Source organism: Carcharhinus amblyrhynchos, chromosome 11 (assembly GCF_965287045.1).
Source record: "Carcharhinus amblyrhynchos chromosome 11, sCarAmb.v2.hapA, whole genome shotgun sequence".
NCBI lineage: Eukaryota > Metazoa > Chordata > Chondrichthyes > Carcharhiniformes > Carcharhinidae > Carcharhinus > Carcharhinus amblyrhynchos.
This window is the reverse complement of record NC_137334.1, coordinates 41,014,644-41,033,460: the sequence shown is the minus strand read 5'-3', so window position 1 is coordinate 41,033,460 and position 18,817 is coordinate 41,014,644. Positions and strand designations below refer to the sequence as shown.

General features: G+C 39.9%; 1 protein-coding gene across 1 annotated transcript in view; it reads right to left on the bottom strand.

Annotated features, from left to right (window-relative positions):
- ttn.2 (titin, tandem duplicate 2) overlaps positions 1-18,817 on the bottom strand; it is a 324,032-nt gene that overhangs the window by 87,467 nt on the left and 217,748 nt on the right. The window contains exons 178-207 of the mRNA XM_080198903.1: positions 18,608-18,732; positions 18,257-18,523; positions 17,863-18,150; positions 17,450-17,749; positions 17,043-17,345; positions 16,767-16,954; positions 13,701-13,815; positions 13,303-13,587; positions 12,255-12,406; positions 10,478-10,625; positions 8,604-8,781; positions 8,398-8,519; positions 7,653-7,940; positions 7,260-7,556; positions 6,963-7,149; positions 5,661-5,776; positions 5,174-5,473; positions 4,762-5,061; positions 4,563-4,668; positions 4,275-4,471; positions 3,875-4,180; positions 3,486-3,764; positions 3,085-3,384; positions 2,674-2,976; positions 2,125-2,502; positions 1,697-1,999; positions 1,190-1,489; positions 797-1,093; positions 424-708; positions 34-327 (exon numbers count right to left, since the gene is read on the bottom strand). Coding sequence (XP_080055029.1) covers positions 34-327; positions 424-708; positions 797-1,093; positions 1,190-1,489; positions 1,697-1,999; positions 2,125-2,502; positions 2,674-2,976; positions 3,085-3,384; positions 3,486-3,764; positions 3,875-4,180; positions 4,275-4,471; positions 4,563-4,668; positions 4,762-5,061; positions 5,174-5,473; positions 5,661-5,776; positions 6,963-7,149; positions 7,260-7,556; positions 7,653-7,940; positions 8,398-8,519; positions 8,604-8,781; positions 10,478-10,625; positions 12,255-12,406; positions 13,303-13,587; positions 13,701-13,815; positions 16,767-16,954; positions 17,043-17,345; positions 17,450-17,749; positions 17,863-18,150; positions 18,257-18,523; positions 18,608-18,732 — 7,307 coding nt within the window. The remainder of the gene's footprint in view (positions 1-33; positions 328-423; positions 709-796; positions 1,094-1,189; positions 1,490-1,696; positions 2,000-2,124; positions 2,503-2,673; positions 2,977-3,084; positions 3,385-3,485; positions 3,765-3,874; positions 4,181-4,274; positions 4,472-4,562; positions 4,669-4,761; positions 5,062-5,173; positions 5,474-5,660; positions 5,777-6,962; positions 7,150-7,259; positions 7,557-7,652; positions 7,941-8,397; positions 8,520-8,603; positions 8,782-10,477; positions 10,626-12,254; positions 12,407-13,302; positions 13,588-13,700; positions 13,816-16,766; positions 16,955-17,042; positions 17,346-17,449; positions 17,750-17,862; positions 18,151-18,256; positions 18,524-18,607; positions 18,733-18,817) is intronic.

Sequence of the window (18,817 nt, the reverse complement as noted above, 5' to 3'; positions counted from 1 at the left end):
TTATTTAATTTTCCTACTTTTCTTATATCTTACTTAGTGGATCAACTGCAGCAATAGGTCCAAGTATAGAAGCAGGACCACAGCCATATTTATTTTTAGCACAAATACGGAACATATATTCCTGTCCTTCAAGAAGACCAACAATATCGCATTTGGATTTCTCTGTCTCCATCGGTTGTCTCCAAGAGTGCATTTTAGCATCCTTTTTCTCAATAACATAGCCAATGATATCACTACCACCATCATCAATAGGTTCAGACCAGTTAAGTAACATCATCTTTCTTGTAACAACAACAGGTTTTAGATCCAGTATAGGGCCAGGCACATCTGAAAGAAAAAGGTGGGATACCATTTAGATTTAATGAAGGTATCTACATAGAATTCCAATCTATTTTATGTCTGTTTCTTTAGCATGTGACTTACCTACGATGTCCACTCGAGCCCATGCAGATTTGGAGCCACTACTATTTGTTCCACTGACCACATATCTGCCAAAATCGCTTCTTTGTGCATTTTTTATAATTAACTCTGTCCTGGTACCAACTGTTTCAATAACAACATGATTTTCATCAACTTTTTCTTCATCCTTGGTCCACTTAATTTCTGGAGTTGGTCGGCCTGTTACAGTGGCAGGAAGTCTGAGTACTTCTCCAGCTTGTTTTAGGACGCCTGCTCTTACGCTTTCATCAAACTCTACCACTGGAGGCTCTATTAAAACAAGATGTGTTTTATTAAAAACAGAGAGAAAACCGAAAGATATAAACTAGTTACTAGATAATTGCTTAATTTTTAATACCTTTTGGATCCATTACAGTTACAGGTTGAGTGAGGCCAGGAGCTCCTTCCCCAGCATTATTGACTGCTGTCACGCGAATAATATAATCTGCATCTTCTCTAACCCCAAAGACTGTAAACTTGCAATCTTTAACTGGTCTTTCTGTGCAGCGTGACCATTCCTTTGATCCAACAAGTTGCTTGTCGACGAAATAACCAATGATGTCACCACCACCATCATAGATAGGAGGAACCCAGGTTACATCTATTGATGTTGCGCTTGTATCTAGGATACTTGGTACTGGTGGCCCAGGTGGCACTTAAAAGTGAAAAAAAATTATTAATTGTAAAATAAATAAGAGATGCATTAAAATGTGCTTTTTAGTTTATCAGCTATTGTTGAACCAATACTTACAAATCGGGTCCCGTGCTATCTTGGGATCTGAAGGTAAACTGAATTTTCCAGGACCAGCTGCATTTTCTGCACAGACTCTGAATAGATACGTTAACCCCTCCATGAGGCCTTCTGCCTTTGCTTCTAGAGCATTTATCAAGTTTTTATTAACACGAGTCCAGTGTGTGCTGTTAATTTCTCTTTTTTCAATCCAGTAGCCTATAATAGGACTACCGTTATCTTTTGGTTCTTTCCATGTAACAACCATACTATTTCTAGTAGTATCCACCACTTCAGGTTTATCAGGTGCTTCAGGAGGTTCTAAATAAGGAATGACAAGGATATGTATACCGCTGTACAGGTATTAACAACCTAACATCAAATATCATTGGCAATGTAGTTGTAAGCTATATAACATCAATAAGGTCATTTTTTAAACAAAGTTTGTGACAAATAAAATTTTAACATAACATTTAAGTATTGCATCTTATACTATGTTGATTTTGACAAATAACAGGAAAAGCTTACCAAATGGATTTTTGGCCAAAAGAGGCTTTGTAACACAAAATGGACCAGGACCATATTTATTTTCAGCTGCCACACGGAAAAGGTACTCTTTTCCTTCAATAAGTTTTGTTACGTGATACATGCAGTGTCTAAGAGTTGTTGTTGCAGTAATCCAGCTGATTCCAGGTTTGGAATTATCTTTCTTCTCCAAGATATAGTTAAGAATCTCACTGCCACCATTGTCCAAAGGAGGCTCCCACTTACAGATGACTGAATCTTTTCTGACTTCCTCAAATATGAAGTTGACTGGTGGGCCAGGTGTGTCTAGAACGCCAAATACAAAATTCATAAATTACATTCGCAGAAACAGCAGTAAATGTTTGCATCTTTTCAATATCTTGTAAAAATAATATTGTTACGTCCATGAAAGAATTTGTGTAAGGTCTTACCGAGGACATTAACATCACAACTAGCATGGGCAACACCATGATCATTTTCTACTTTGACTGTAAACTTTCCATAATCTTTCCTGATGGAATCCCGAACCATAATTTCAGACTCTCCTGTTCTGCTGTTATCAACAGTTAAACGTTCTGGTAAACTGAGAGAAAAGACCTCCTCCTCTACGACATCTTCCTTCTTCTTAACTGGAAATATTCTTGTTACTCTCTTTTTGATTTCTTCAGGTTTGATTTCTATATCATTTCGAAGCCATGTCACAGTTGGATAAGGAGAACCAGATATACGGGCTAGAAGATTAATCTCATCACCCCTTCTGACATTTAATCCAAACTGAAGGTTTCCAACGAGGAAGACCTTTGGTGGATCTGTACAGAAAAGCAGAATAATTGTAAATAATATTGATTTCCCATTATTTAATTGTTCAGCCTTGAAATTGGTGCACATTGTTTTCTCAGCTGGTCATTTATAAAAATGAAGGAATCAAGTTTTGATCCAGTTAATGATTTTCCAAAGCTTCACATGAAAAAAATACTCACCAACCGGATCTACAGCTTTGATTCCTGGTGTAATTCTTGAAGGATCACTAATTCCAGCAATATTCTCAGCACGCACACGGAACTGATATTCATTTCCTTTCTCAAGATTTTTTACAGTATATGACAGAACTGGAACCAAGTACTCATTGCATCTCTCCCATTTTTCACCTCCTTTAGCTATCTTTTCTATGATATAGCCTGTGATCTTACAGCCACCATCATAAAGAGGTGGTTTCCACGTCAATGTTGCTGATTTTGATGTTGGATCCTGGACCTCAAGATCAACTGGTGGATCAGGGCGTTCTGTGGAAAATTTAAAGCATCAATTAATCAGATTCAAAATGTGACAATGACTGCAGGCTAAATAGATACATGTTGTTAAGCGATGACTTTTTCCCCCAAAATACTTACGCTTTTGATCCTCTGCAATTACTGGGTTGCGAAGCTCAGTGTATTCACCACCACCAATTTTGTTAACAGCCTTTACACGGAAATAGTATTCACTATTTGGAATAAGGTCCTTTACTGGCCAGCTCAGTTTATTCTCACCCGACATTACTGGTGTATATGTTCTTCTACCAGCCTCCCGACGTTGAAGAACATAGTGCAAAATTGGACTGCCGCCATCATAGTCTGGAGGATCCCAAGTGATTTTGCAAGAACTCTTGGTGACATCACTTGCTTTGATATCTTTACACTGACCAGGCAATCCTGAATTAAAACAAAGGAAAACATATTTTAATCAGAAAATAAACTTTTCAGACCAGGTAATAAATAAGGAAGTTTCCCTCCGTTTCACTTCAGATTATTACCGATGACTTTAACATGAATGGTTCCTGTCGTTGAACCCAGTTTGTTCTCCAAAGTAACAGTATAGACACCAGCATCAGCATGAACACTCTTTGTAATCTCAAGGGATGCAAGAGTATAGGCGCTCTTCATGGTCATTCTGTCATCTGTTTTGAATTCCTTTCCATCCTTAAACCATGAAATTGTTGGTGTTGGTACAGCTCTAAAAGGTACATGGATGTTCAATTTCTCACCCTCCACAACAGTTATATCTTGAGTCTGTAGTTCGATACTTGGATTACCTATCAAAATAAGTATATTTTTAAGTCTATTGGAAAAGTTAATTCTATTTATGGAAAATCAACATTTTAAGACCAAAAAAGGGATAATTTCAAAAGAAAGCTGTACTTACAGTCAGAATCCTTTGCTATGACATTTTCTGAAATTTCTGATGGATCACTTGCTCCAATGGCATTAACAGCTCTAACTCTCAAGACATATTCCTTATCAGGGATAATGCCTTCTACTGCTTTGTATTTCAGTTCCTTTACTGGGCGAGAATTAATTCTCATCCACTTCTCTGTTCCTGCTTCGCAAATTTCAACATGATAACCAATAATAGGGCTGCCACCATTTTTATCTGGTGGCTTCCATTCAATCGATATGTGTTCTCTGCTTGCATCTGTAACATGTAATTCAAGAGGCGGAGATGGAGGACCTAGACACAAAATAAAAATTAAATGTTATCTGCTATTTGTTTTCAAACTAAGGGGACTCATATTGTAACATTCTTAATATCACTTTCTACTTACTAGTTGGGTCTTCAACTGTAAGCATATCAGTTGGTTCACTTGGATGCCCACAGCCAGCTTCATTTTCAGCACGGACTTGGAATTGTACTTCAGTGCCCTCAATAACATCAGTGACTCTAAAGTTGCATTCTGGTCCTGGAGTCCTCCCAGCTTTAACCCAGCGAGTTCCTAACTTCTCTTTCTTTTCAATTACATACCTATATGAACATTCAATAGCATTCATTAATGCACATTATCGGAAAGAAAGAGATTTTCAGAAAATGCACTGGATAAAAAAATGATATTGACCTCTGTATTGGTCTTCCACCATCATTTTTGGGAGCTTCCCATTTCAGTTCAACATGCCTCTTGGTTACATCAACAACCGTAAGAGCATAAGGTGGTCCAGGTGTTGCTTGAGAAAAATCAAAATGTATATGTAAGATAAAAATAATTCAAAGAAATAAATTATTATACACAGGGAAATAATATGCATAAATTAGCTTACTGAAGGTATCTTTGGCAAGTACTGAATCTTCCAGTTCACAGTATTCACTCTGTCCAACTGCATTTTCTGCAGCGACCCTGAATACATACAGGGAACCTTCTGAAAGAGGTGTAACTGTAGCGTTGGTGTCTTTTATCGTTGTGTCAACAGTCTGCCAACCCTTTCTTCTTACATCTCTTTTTTCCACAATATAGTTTGTTATTGGAGAACCACCATCCTTTTCTGGAGCTGTCCATTTAAGATCCGCAGTATTTTTTGTGATATTAACAACTTGAAGCCAGCGTGGAGGCGAAGGAGGATCTGTGGAGAAGAAAACAATCCTCACACTCAAAAGATTATGACTTTTTGCATTAATTTGGTAATTGAAGGCTGCTATGTGATATACAAAATACATAAATTGAGTGGAACTTACTCAATCTGTCCTTGCACAGCACAGGATCGCTGGGTTCACTGGGTTCGCTTTCCCCAACTTTGTTAACAGCTCTAACACGGAATGAGTATTCTTGTTTATCCATAAGCCCTTTCAAGAAATATTCAGTGCTGGGAATGCCGTCAGCTACTCTCACCCATTCGTCTGTTCCACTCTTCAGCAATTCAACAACGTAAGACTCAATCTTTGCCCCTCCATCATGTTCTGGCCTATTCCAAGTTAAGAACGCTGAAGTCTTCATGACATCTTTAACATTAGGCTTTCCAGGGGGCCATGGTGGGTCTATAAATGAATTTACAGGAAAAATATTGGTCAATTCTATCAGGCCTTGCACAGAGCCAATGCATAATGAAAAACTACGTGAATTTCTGATTTGGCTGGTTGCATGTTGCTGGCGAAGGGTCTGGCAAAATTTACCCTAACATAAAATGTTATGAGACTTCATTTGATAAGCCAATTGTATACATACCTATAGGATCCTTCACTAGGATTGGGTCTGTTTCATTGCTAGGTTTGCCAGTGCCTGCTAGGTTCTCTGCCAAAACACGGAACTTATACTTCTTCTTCGGAGTTAGTCCTTTCACTCTGTTGGTTGCAAAAATGTATGGGCGCACATTAGTTTGTCTCACAATATCTATCTAATTCTTTGACATCTGCAATGACTATAATGGCAAGATTGTCTTTGTTCTTGCTAACTGGTTAATTGTTGGCAGCTTTCAGCAATTACATTCCACCGCTGCGCAAACAATTCTGATCAGTCACATTCCAACTAAACCTTTCTTCCTTTCGTGCCTTAATAAAACTAATCAATCATAAGTCACCATTCATAAGTTCAGCAATTAATCAGAAGATCACTTAGAAACAGTTTATATTTGTATAATGTATTTAATAAAGTAAAATGTCCCAAGGTGCATTAACAGGGCAAAAAAAATGAAAGAAGAAAAAGTAATATTTGAGTAGACTTTTTGAGAGCATAACTGAAGTGGCTGTATGAGACGTACTGGGGTGCTGCTCTGTGTTGGGAAAAGAGCTAAAGGAACCATTCCAGCCAGTGCCTGTTTCTCAGAAAGCAGGGCTTTGTTTTGAAGTTTCTTGGATTTCCACAGTAGAGTGGGAGTGAGTGAGAAGCCCTGAGATATATATTTCCTACAGTAATTGCGGGTTTGGTTTATAGTAATACTACTGAAATGTTTATAGTTAAAAGAGATTGTTATGCAAAGAGTGTTTACTTGTGAGCCTGACCAAGTCAGAAGTCTTTTTGGGAGAATGTTTTATACGAATAATTGTAACCGTGTAAAAGTAATCTTGAGTGTTAAGTTTTCTTTTTCTTCTGTTGATAAGAATTCTTCTGTTGATAAGATATTTTAAATTCGGAAAGGGTAGCTGGAATTTGTGGCTTCTGAATTCAGTAAATTTATCATCTTATTACCAGAGCCAAGTTTTCCTATGAGATTTGGTTTGTGCAACAATTAACACCTGTCAGATCATATGAGTAGCTCAGCCATTAAGATTCCAAGTAGGTGCCTCCGCTTTGAATTTGGGGTGATAGACAAGGCAATAAGCATGCATCAAAGTGAAGAGAAAAAGAGAGACTTTAACATGTGAAACAAAAAGCCCTTTATAGAGGAAGTTTTTTTTAAGTTTCACCAAGAGAACTGCCATGGGAGATTAACTACCTCTAATCAAATCATTATTATAATATGACATTTATCATAACCTATTATTGAGCTTTATAAAATTTGGTTCATGTGTAAATCATTGTCATAAATACCTGAAAGTTGTATCTTTGACAGGAACCTTATTACATCTAATCCATTTGTCAGTCTCTGGATCAAATCTTTCAACAAAATATCCAGTGATTGGGCTGCCACCATCATCATCTGGTTCATACCATGTCAATGTAAGAGAATCCTTGGCAATATCTGAACCTTGTAGACGTGTTGGAGGACCAGGTGGATCTAACAGACAATCACATTTCCCGGGAATTTAAAAAATCAAAATGACATACTATGTGCAAATTATGTAACAAATGTTACAATTATAATACAGAAAATTATATTTTCCTTACCAAAACTATATTTAGCTATAATTGGAGCATGCTGAGATGGTTCTCCAACACCATACATGTTTTCAGCACTAACTCTAAATGTATATTCTTTCAATGGTGTAAGGTTTGTTGCCTTGAATTTGGTTTCTTTGATGGTGGATGAGAGCTTATTCCATATTTCACTAGTTCCTGCCTTACATTCCATGATATAATTTGTAACGCGTGAACCACCATCATCTCTGGGTGGATTCCACGTCAAGGTGCAGGTTTCATTTGTAATATCAGTGATATCAAATGCAGCTGGTGGTCCAGGTTTGTCTGTAAACAAAGGAACCAGTCAGTACATGTTTAAGAGAATTAATTTATTTCAAGCTTTACTTAAGTTGATAAAAGGAATCTTAACATTTGAATTACCTAGAATATTGACTTCAACAACAGCAGTGGCACGGCCACTGGTGTTTACTGCTTCAATAAGATAAGGACCGCTGTCACTCCTTTTGGTGTTTACGACTGTCACAGTGGAACTATCAGGCTTTGTCTCGATAGTTAGTCTGTCATCAGGCTTCAGCAAGTGCTCAGCTTTTGTCCACGTAATTTTTGGAGTAGGTTTGCCAGAGATAAAAGCTGGGAGCTCAATCTTTGTCCCAGCCTTCACAGTAATGCCGGCCAATAGCTTAACATCAAGCTGAATCTCCGGGGCCTCTGTTGGGGGGGTGGGGGGGAAATGTTATAATTTTAGTCAAAAAGTTGTGTAATTAAAATAGAAAATATAGTTTCAATTCAGTAAGGCTCTGCTTCCATTGTAAAGCCACATTTGACAGATTACTGATTGGAGAATCAGGCATTGAAAACTGCATGCCTGATTTGTGGCTCCCAAATATTAATAAGAATTAATGGGGAAATTAGAATTGTTTGTTGCACAAGCTCACTGAATTTATTAATATATCTCAGCTGTAAATGCATTATAGTAAGTTACTGAAAAACTAACATTCTATTTCCTTATAAAGCAATTAAACTTGCAGCAGTGACAAAGTTTAACACAATGAGCATATTTGTGAAATAAATCTATCAACATTTTCAATAGGTCTGAAGTATTTGAATAAAGCTTGTTAAAATGATACAGCTTTGGAACAATACATTTATATCAATAACAATGCACCTTTTGGATCGATTGCTTGTACATCATCTGTGGGTTTACTTGGTTTGCTGGCCCCTTGTTTGTTCAAAGCTTTAACACGGTATGAATACCATTCCCCTTCATTGAGACCGGTCACTTCCATCCTGTTTAACATATCAGCAGTTTAAGTATTTACTGTGTACTATTGAAAACATGGAAAACATCAGAAAATTAAATACAAAACTCACTTCAATTCATTGACTGAGTCTCCACAGAGCTCCCACTTCTCAGCACCACGTTGACATTTTTCTACCATATATCCTTTAATTCTGGAGCCTCCATCATATTTCGGTGGCTCCCATGTAAGGAAGATTCCTTTGGAAGATGGGTTCCTCCATCTGACATTTTCTGGAGGATCTGGAACAGCTGTGAAGTGCAGAATTACAAATTAAAACCTACAGTCCAAAAATTAAAAAAAAACTCATCAAACATACTTAAGACAAATTTCCTCAAAGGGTCTAAATCAGTTTATGTTTGATGCTAATACAGCTCAAATGGTTCAATGCAAATGATGTTCGATTCTCTGAATGATAATTTTATGAAATATATGGGGATTGGTAGTATTAATGAATGTGAGTCACAACAGGCTGGGACTTTCCCACTTCATTGTGGGGGGGCATCTGCAGGAGATTCAGTGGCCTAGCCATAAGGTTTGGCAGACAATCCTGGAGGCAGGCAGGGCTGGCAAATCCTGTTTAAAAGGTGGGATTTTCCTTCCAGTCAATGTTGCAGTAGGACATGACTTAAGCTCCATCCATCATCACCACCAAAGTGATTTCACAAGTCAAATTATGGCAGGTTCATGGTAGGGCTACTGCCACAGCCCCAGAGGCTGCTAAAGAAGGTAGAATATTGGCACCCTGTTAGACCTCAGCGGTGACTGAGACCTACACGAGAAGGGAAAGGGAAGGGAAGTGAAAAAGAGAAGTCGAGTAGTTGAATGCCCATCATTGAAAAACTTTGTGTTTGCACAGGCATCTTCCCCAAAATAGGGGAAGGTACCTGACTGAAAGAATAATTGATGCCAGCCAAAGGAAATCCACAGATGATCCAGATGGGAAAACATCACCTGGGATTTTCTTCCCCTGTTTTCTGCAGGCAGGAATCTTGGCGGGTCAGAAAATCCAGCAGGAACCCCAAAATGGCTTTCACACCAGTGGGATTTCCTAATTGGATTGTCCCTGCCTCCCCACCAACAATGTAACAAGGTTCCCGTCATGCAATGATGGGAAACCCATTACCATACATTTTAATACCATTAGCAGGCTTCCCCGCTCTATTATCCCCCAAATTAGGACTCCACTCATGCCAACGTCTACCACAGCTTTTGTAAAACAGGATCCTGGCAAATAGTCTCTGCTGGGGGCACTCAGGTGAGAAGTGTCCCCAGTGGGGAGAGGGTCATGCCTGGGCAGTACCCTGGGACTGCCCATGAATGCAGGGGCAGTGCCCAGAAGTGCTTCCATTGGGGAGGTTCAGGAGGGAGTGTTCCCAGAGGTATGGGGGGGGAATGTGTCTGTGGGCGGGGGTCCCATGTGCATTACGGGGATCCTTTCCTTATTGTTTTTTTAGATTGGGGAGACACTGCGGGTTCATTCAGAGCCTGCTCCACCAGCATGACGGCATGGGATATGCTGCTAACATTTTTGTTCCCCAAATATTTAAAAGTTTGGCAGGAAAAACCAGCAATGCAGCTGACAGGATGCATACTGATTTCCTCACCTGAGACAATATTGGAAAAAAACCAGAAAAATTCATCCATTAAGAGAGTGGAGAAGAAAACATGCTTAGCTTAAATTAGATCTCAACTTTATACAGCTGTTCTATGAAAATGCTTGCTAAGTCATTTTTGGAAAGATCTGAGCTTGCAATGCAAATTCTTTCACTACAAATGTTTTAACATGATATATTTTAGCATGTGACTAGTGAAACACTATGAAATATTTAAAGAGTAACTATACTGCATACATTTAAAAATGAATCAAATAGGTCTATTTGGCTTTATTTACAAAGGAAATAAGCTACCATTCCAGCTGGATGATTAACATAGCTAAATACTTACTTGCTGGTGCAGACACATTAACAGGTTCATCAATATATGCAGGTTCCCCTGGACCACACTTGTTACAGGCAGAAACTCTAAATAGGTAGTCTCTTCCTTGGAAGAGGTCAGGGACAGTAAATTCCAAATCTTGCACTCCCGCAATAACCTAGAAATGGGAGAATATGATGATCCATTAATGTTAATAAATCCAAAATATAAAAATACTGCCACCTCTTTCTTAAACACAGCAAAATCCTCTTTTTCCTATCATCAATTATGTATAAAAGATTGAAGAACTTGTTTGAAAAGCAGCTTCATCACATATCTTAACTGCAGATCTTGCATTAGCCCCTGGAGAGGCCATTGGGGAACAGCCATGAGAAGGGTTCCAGGCAGTGAGAGGCTGGTAAAGACAAAGGGAGAATTCTCCAATCTGGGACTAAATTCCATGGTGGAGGCGGGGATGGGGAGTGATTCCCATTGCAAAGGCTGGTGGGAAACCACACCATATCTTTCAGCCCTGATCTCATTACATATGCATCCAACGTTTTGCACCATAGTCCATGGCTGAATGTGCTTGATTGTATGTGTCCCGCTATTATACCTGGATGCCATATTTAAAAGACATCCAAAAGCACTGACCCATCATTGAACAAAGAAGATGGACCTCCTGAGAAAGAAGATGGATCTTCAGGCAGATGCTGAGGCGAGAAGATGGACCTTCTCAATAACACTGAAGCTGGATGATCCCCCTAATAGATGCTTCCTCCCACCCACTGCTGTGGTACTCCAGGGTCCAGGGTCGCTGATGGCCTCCACCCCAAACTCCAGGGATCACACCAATCATTTTTCAGGTAATTCCCAACTTCTGCACTCCACATTATTTCAGTCACGTTCTAAACTGGCCTGCTTTCCCATTAGCTTCACGGAGAGTCGAGAGTGGGCGAGAAGACTCTGGTCAGGGCTTCATATACATCCCATTAGCAGGACACAAATCCGTTTCATGCCAGCCACCAGCAGGCTTCCCGATCTGCCATGGTGGGCAGCAGTGGAAGATCCCGTGGGAAATTCACACCAGCATAAAACTGATTTTCTTTTTAGAAAAAAATGAGGTAAGTGGGCTGTTAGCACCCACCTCATTGCCATGGCTTGATCTGATCCTCTGATGACAGTAAGTATAGGCTTAGCATTGCCTGTATGAAGAACCTGAGACATTCCAAAACAAACTGAAAGGGAAAAAGCCTGACTTGCCTGTCCTCTCCTTCCCACATCACTGGGGAAATTAGTGCTCCCAAGGAGTTTTGAAAACTGATTTGACTGGAGAAACGTAATACAAGGACTCAAAGAAAACAGAAAATTCTGCATAAGAATTTGAATGAACGGCTTAAATCTATAGTGAACATTTACTGTGCAGAATGGTATGGACATAGGATTGACGTCTATGTTTAGTTACATATACTACATAGCAATATGGGCAATAGTGTCTATGTAAGGACTAGGAATTGGTGCAGGTTTGGTGGGCCGTTCTTGTGCTGTATTGTTATTTGTTCTTTGTAATAATGGAGCAGCACTTGTACTGACATCTGAACAGCTCTATTCTTGTTTGTTTCCTTCAGTATCTCAGTCTCTGAACTTATAACTTACAAAAATCATTTTTCCAAATAGGCAGCAATTACTTTGTTTTCAGTCTAAATTAGCAACTTTAATGATAGTGGGTGACAATTTTGAACCACAAGTTCAATATTTGTGGGTTTGTACGAAATGTAAAATTAGACCAGTGTGGTTCATGACTTACTTTGGTCCAAGTCTTGCGGTTAACTTCACGTTTTTCAACAAGATATCCAGTCAATGGACTTCCACCATCATTATCTGGTATCTCCCACATCAAATGTACGGTATTTCGACCAATTTCTGACACTTTCAAGTCTTTTGGTGCACTTGGGCGTTCTGTGAAGTTAAAACAGTGAAGAATTAAATGTCTTATAGTTTTGTTGTTTTATAACCATGTCATAAACACCCTTGTTACTGATTCCCTTCTCCTCTCAAGGCACCTTGGCTGTGAAAAGCCACCATCACATTTGATCTGGAGCTGAGCTTCATACCAGTATCCATTCTTACAATGCCAGCAAGACCACTTGATTCAACATTGCTTATCTCCACGTCTATTTACTCCTGTTGAACTCCTTCACCATACTTCTAGGCTCACTCTTTTGATGATCTCTTTATGCCAGTCTTCCACTCCTCACCCTCTGTACAATCCAACTTGTGAAAAACAACTTCCTATCCAGTAATCAACTGCACTCTTCCATCAACCACAGCATTTCTGACAAACTCTGATTCCATGATTGTATTATGCATGCAATTTAAAATAATGATCCCATTTTTCAAATTCTTCCACAGCTTTGCATGTCCGATTCTGCAATTTCTCCAAGGATTAGAACTCTTTCTATATCAGTCAGTCGTTCTCGCTGACCATTTGTATCTCGCTTTCTCCTTTTTTTGAAGTCCCTTTAGTTCATCATTACTTTCAGCACCTTCAGGTGGTTTAACCCCACTTTCTGAAATGCTTTCCTTAAATCTTTTCTCGTCTTTGCTTTTTTTCCCGATCTTTAAAAACCTTTTCAAAACCCGTCCTTTTAATTACGTTTTCAATAACTTCTCCTGACTTGCAGGTTGAAGGCATGGCACATGCCCACATAATGTATTTATTTTCTTCCTGTCTTTGTTAAGAGTCTTGAGATGTTTTCAGTGTTAAAGGTGATATATAAATACAAACTATCGTGAAATTCTCTTGGAACAATTAATTAAAATGTTTATTTTTTTGAAAATATTCAGATACTTACCAATTACATTCACTTTAATTTCTCCTGAGACAGACGACACATCGTTTTCCAGTGTCAAGCTGTATAGTCCCTTATCAGGGCGCTCACTGGGAGAAATGACCAATAGTGTATATGCAGCAGTTGTTTGCATCTTCGCACGATCACTACTTTCAATAGGTGTTTCATCCTTAGCCCACTTTGCAGTGGGTATAGGGTAGCCAGTGATAGGAACGCGAATCTTAAGTGGTTCTGGAACAATGACCTCAAGACCATCTTTGAATGCACTCAGGTCAAGGGTAGGAGCCACTGAAAGAGATAAGTGCAATCAGTCTTGAAAAGCTATAAATATCATAATTTTTTTAAAAAGCTCAATTTTGTAGCCTTTAATATATTTGTATTTAGAAAAGGACTTCCATTACCATGAGGATCATCAGCTGTTAGTGGGCCAAGGGCATCAGCTGGATCTGAAACACCTGCTGCATTTTCTGCCGATACCCGATAATAATATTTCACTCCTGGTTTCAGACCAGTAACCTGGAATGACAAAAATGAAAAGCTGTGTAATATAAAACAGTACAAGTATTCTGAGCACATTTTTTCAACCATCAGCAAGTATACGGTCACAAATATTTTAGAGTTAAAACAATAAATATCTATCAAAACTCAACCTATCTTGATTCCTCTGAACTTTCATAAGAACATAAGAACATAAGAAATAGGAGCAGGAGTAGGCCATCTAGCCCTTCGAGCCTGCCCCGCCATTCAATAAGATCATGGCTGATCTGTCGTGGCTCAGTTCCACTTTCCCGCCCTCTCCCCATAACCCTTAATCCCTTCTCTTATCAAAAACCCATCAACCCGCTTCTTAAAAATATTTAGCGAGGCAGCCTCCACCACTTCAACGGGCAGAGAATTCCAGAGATTCACCACCCTTTGAGTGAAGAAGTTCCTCCTCAACTCCGTTCTAAACCGCCTCCCCTTTATCTTGAGGCTGTGCCCCCTAGTCCTACTGTCTTTTTTGAGCGGGAAGAGTCTCTCCACCTCTATCCTATCCATCCCATTCATCATCTTATACGTCTCAATGAGATCTCCCCTCATTCTTCTAAACTCTAACGAGTACAAGCCTAGTTTATTCAGCCTCTCCTCATAGCTCAATCCCCTCAACTCCGGTATCAGCCTAGTAAACCTCCTCTGCACTCCCTCCAGGGCCAAAATATCCTTGCGCAGGTGCGGCGCCCAAAACTGCACACAGTACTCCAGCTGCGGCCTCACCAATGCCCTATACAGCTGCAGCAAGACCTCCCTACTTTTATATTCAATCCCCCTCGCTATGAAGGCCAGCATCCCATTCGCCTTCCTGACCACCTGCTGCACCTGCAAGCTGGGTTTTTGCGATTCATGCACAAGGACCCCGAGGTCCCTCTGCACCGTCGCCTGCTGCAGTTTTTCGCCACGTAAGTAATAGTCCTTCCTACCATTCTTCCTACCAAAGTGGACCACCTCACACTTGCCAACATTAAATTCCATTTGCCATTTCCTGGCCCATTCGCCCAGCCTATCTAGATCCTTCTGCAGACTCTCCACACCCTCCGCACAATTTGCCGTTCCCCCAATCTTGGTGTCATCAGCAAATTTCGACACCCTGCACTCGGTTCCCTCCTCCAGATCATCTATATAAATGGTAAATAGCTGAGGCCCCAGCACCGACCCCTGGGGCACCCCACTAGTCACCATCCGCCAATCCGAATAGCACCCATTGACCCCCACTCTCTGCCTCCTATTTGACAACCAATCCTCTATCCACGCTAACACCCTACCCCCAACTCCATGTCCCCTGACCTTCTGCAATAACCTCTTGTGAGGTACCTTGTCAAACGCCTTCTGAAAATCCAGAAAGACCACATCCACCGGCTCTCCTCTATCCACTGCCCTAGACACATCCTCATAGAACTCCAGTAAATTTGTCAGACACGACTTCCCTTTAATGAAACCGTGTTGCGTCCGCCCTATCAAGCAATTCCCTTCAAGATGCCTCGCAATTTCCTGCTTAATGATGGATTCTAACATTTTACCTACCACAGACGTTAAACTAACCGGCCTATAATTCCCCGCCTTTTGCCTGGCACCCTTCTTAAACAACGGCGTAACATTAGCCGTTTTCCAATCTTCCGGCACTTCCCCGGAATCCAGCGACGTCTGGAAAATAACCACCAAGGCATCCACTATCACCTCCGCCATTTCTTTCAGAACCCTCGGATGCATTCCATCCGGTCCTGGGGACTTGTCCACAATCAGCCCCTCCAGTCTCTCCACCATCTATCTCCATTTTCTCTTCAGAAGTTATCAATATCCAGTTCTCTGTCTGTCTCTTCATCCACTCACTCCCAGATAGAGTATAGAGTCTAATTTCTATCTTGTCTATCTTATCATCCATATCAGTAATAAAATTATTGCGAAATCCTTCAACACCTCAAGCCTTCATTTCTCTAACGCTTTCTTCACTAATTCCCTGAAGTCCATCCTTGATAAACCTCAGTTCTTCCAGAATTTTCTGACCTACATCCTATCCTACATAAAATCCTGTAAATCTTTATTCCTGAAGAAATGATTTCAAAAAAATCTCATCTTCAAATATTTGTGAACCTGCAACCCTACCTAGTCTGGCTTCTGTCAATCCAGTCCTGTACCATGTGGTTGATTCAAGATTATCAATGGTATTGCTCAGAACTCAAGAACCAGTGGTTAGCACTACTGCCTCACGGTGCCAGGGACCCAGGTTCGATTCCCAGCTTGGGTCACTGTCTGTGTGGAGCCTGCACATTCTCCCTGTGTCTGCATGCGTTTCTGGGTGCTCCAGTTTCTTCCCGCAGTACGAAAGACATGCTGGTTAAGTGCATTGGCCGTGCTATCTCTCCCTCAGTGTACCCAAACAGATGCTGGAGTGTAGCAACTGGGGAATTTTCACAGTAACTTCATTGCAGTATTAATGTAAGCCTACTTGTGACAATGATAAATAAACTTAAAACCATTGATTTTTAAACTCTCCATATGACCTAGCAACAAAGCACATATTCTCTGGCTGAGTTCCTACGCACAATCATGTGAAGAGAAAGCATGTCCTTGATGTCCCCTAAACATGTGACCCATCAGTTAGTCCAATGCTGCATTGAATGGTACAGATACCATGTACCAAATTTGCAAATCCATTCACAAAAAATCTGCACTGAAGTTGTGAATGAAACTTAATGCTGACTAACACCTCCTACTTGAAACACTATTTCATGAATCTCACCGAGCACATCACAGGTCCAGGAAAATCAGCTGCCCAGGGACTATTACCATCAGCTGACAATTAAACTGTGACTTGGTGATGGATTGTGGGTGAATTGCACCTCTAAAATAACCATTAGGAAAGCAGTTGCCTCTAGCTCTTATTAGGTCATCAGGGGTATTCTTAACAAATTAATTACATGAGAGATAATAACCTTGAAAGTTGTTTCAGGAATAAGTCTTATATTGCAGGGTTTCCATTTATCCGTGCCCTCTTCACATAATTCAACAATGTAGCCCTGTATTGGACTTCCACCATCCTTTAGAGGAGGTTCCCATTTCAACTGCACAGATTCTTTGGTTTGCTTTGAATGAGCAAATTCAATAGGTGGACTTGGCTTGTCTGAAAAAAAGGAGAAATCATATGAGGGAACGTACAAACATAAAAATTGAAGAACATTTACTACACATATTTCTGATCTGATACTAACATATTGGATCCATGATCTTCACAGGATGTGAAACTGCGCTGGGCTTTCCTACACCGGCTTTGTTTTCTGCTCTGACACGGAATATATACTCTCTGTTTTCTACTACATCATTCAGCTGAGCGGTGAGTTCATCTGCTCTGGTTGTCATGGCTGGTTCCCATTTGACAGAGGTCCTGTCACGTAACTCAATAACATAGTTTGTGATTTCTGATCCACCATCATATTCTGGTGGTTCCCATGTAATGGTGGCACCAAATTTGTTCACGTTTTTCACTTGGACGTTCAGTGGTGCATCAGGTACACCTGGTGGAAAAAGGTAGTAATATTCTTATTTTCTGACACTGACCCATAGCAATGAATTGGATTTCAGAGCTTAAATTAGTGAATGAAGACAATCTGATACTTACTAAACTTATTCTTAGCTTCAACAGGTTTATCAGTTTCCACAGGTTCACCTGTGCCTATTCTGTTCCTTGCACTGACACGGAATAGATACTCTACTCCTTTTTGGAGACCAGTCACGGTAAATTCAGTGTTGTCAGCACGATCAGTAACTAAGGTCCATGTTTTGCGCAACACATCACGTCGTTCTACTACATAGCCAAGGATTTTGCTACCACCATCAGTGTCAGGTTCATCCCAAGCAAGGCTGACCTCACCATCGCAAGTGTCTACTACATTCAAATTCTTGACTGGGCCAGGCACATCTGTAAATTCGGAAAGGTGATATTGTTTCAGGAAGCACATTTTAGAAAAAAATTTAAGAATAGTTTTCACAATAACACAGTGATAAAACATATGTGTAACAAAGAATACTTACCAATAACATCCAAATTTATAAATGCTTCACCCTTTCCATGTTTATTCTGAATCACAATCTTGTATCTTCCTCTGTCAGTTCTCTTTGGATCAAAAAGTCTATAATTAGTGATTTCTGCAGTTGTGTCAATGTTCCGTTTGGGCAGACTGACATACTCAGCAGTAGCAGTGTCTTCCTTGAACCATTCAGCTTCACCACGTGGGTAAGCATCATATGGCAGTGTCATCGTGAACGGCTTTCCAGCATCGATCACAAGGTTGAGATCTGTCAGCTTGATTACTGGTACCGCTACAATGAAAAGATTCACAAGTTGCGAATATGTCAAATTCTCAGCACAGCTCCTAGTGATAGAAAATATGTCTCAAGAATGCTCAAAGAATTTAAACTAACTTACCTGCAAGTTCCAGTTTAGCTCTTGCATCTTTATCCTTGGCAATGAATCTGTATTCACCCTGGTCACGTGGTCTGATGTCACAAACCTGCAGTCGGTGTATCTTTCCTTCACTCATCATTTGATGTTTATCACCCTGAACAATTATCATATTGTTCCTGAGCCATTTGACTTCAACTTTGTCTTTGTTCAATTCAGCTTCAAAAATAACATCTGATTCTGGAGCTTCAAAGACATCCAGTGGCGGCCTAATGATCTCAACTGGGATTTCTGGAAAGAGAAAAATAATAATTAGCTCACATTTCCTGAATTATTAAAATCATAGTATGCTTGTTTTTCTAAATCAGCACTTGCCTTCAACAAACAATCTAGCCCTTGAACGTCTGTCTTCAACACCACAGGAATATTCACATTCATCTTCTGGTCGACATTCCCTTATAATAAGTCTGCGCAAACTACCATCCTTTTCAAACTGATACCTGGCAACATGACAAGATTATGAATGATACATATGTTATATATTATGCATATATCATATATGAAACTCTTATGAATGAAAGTAAA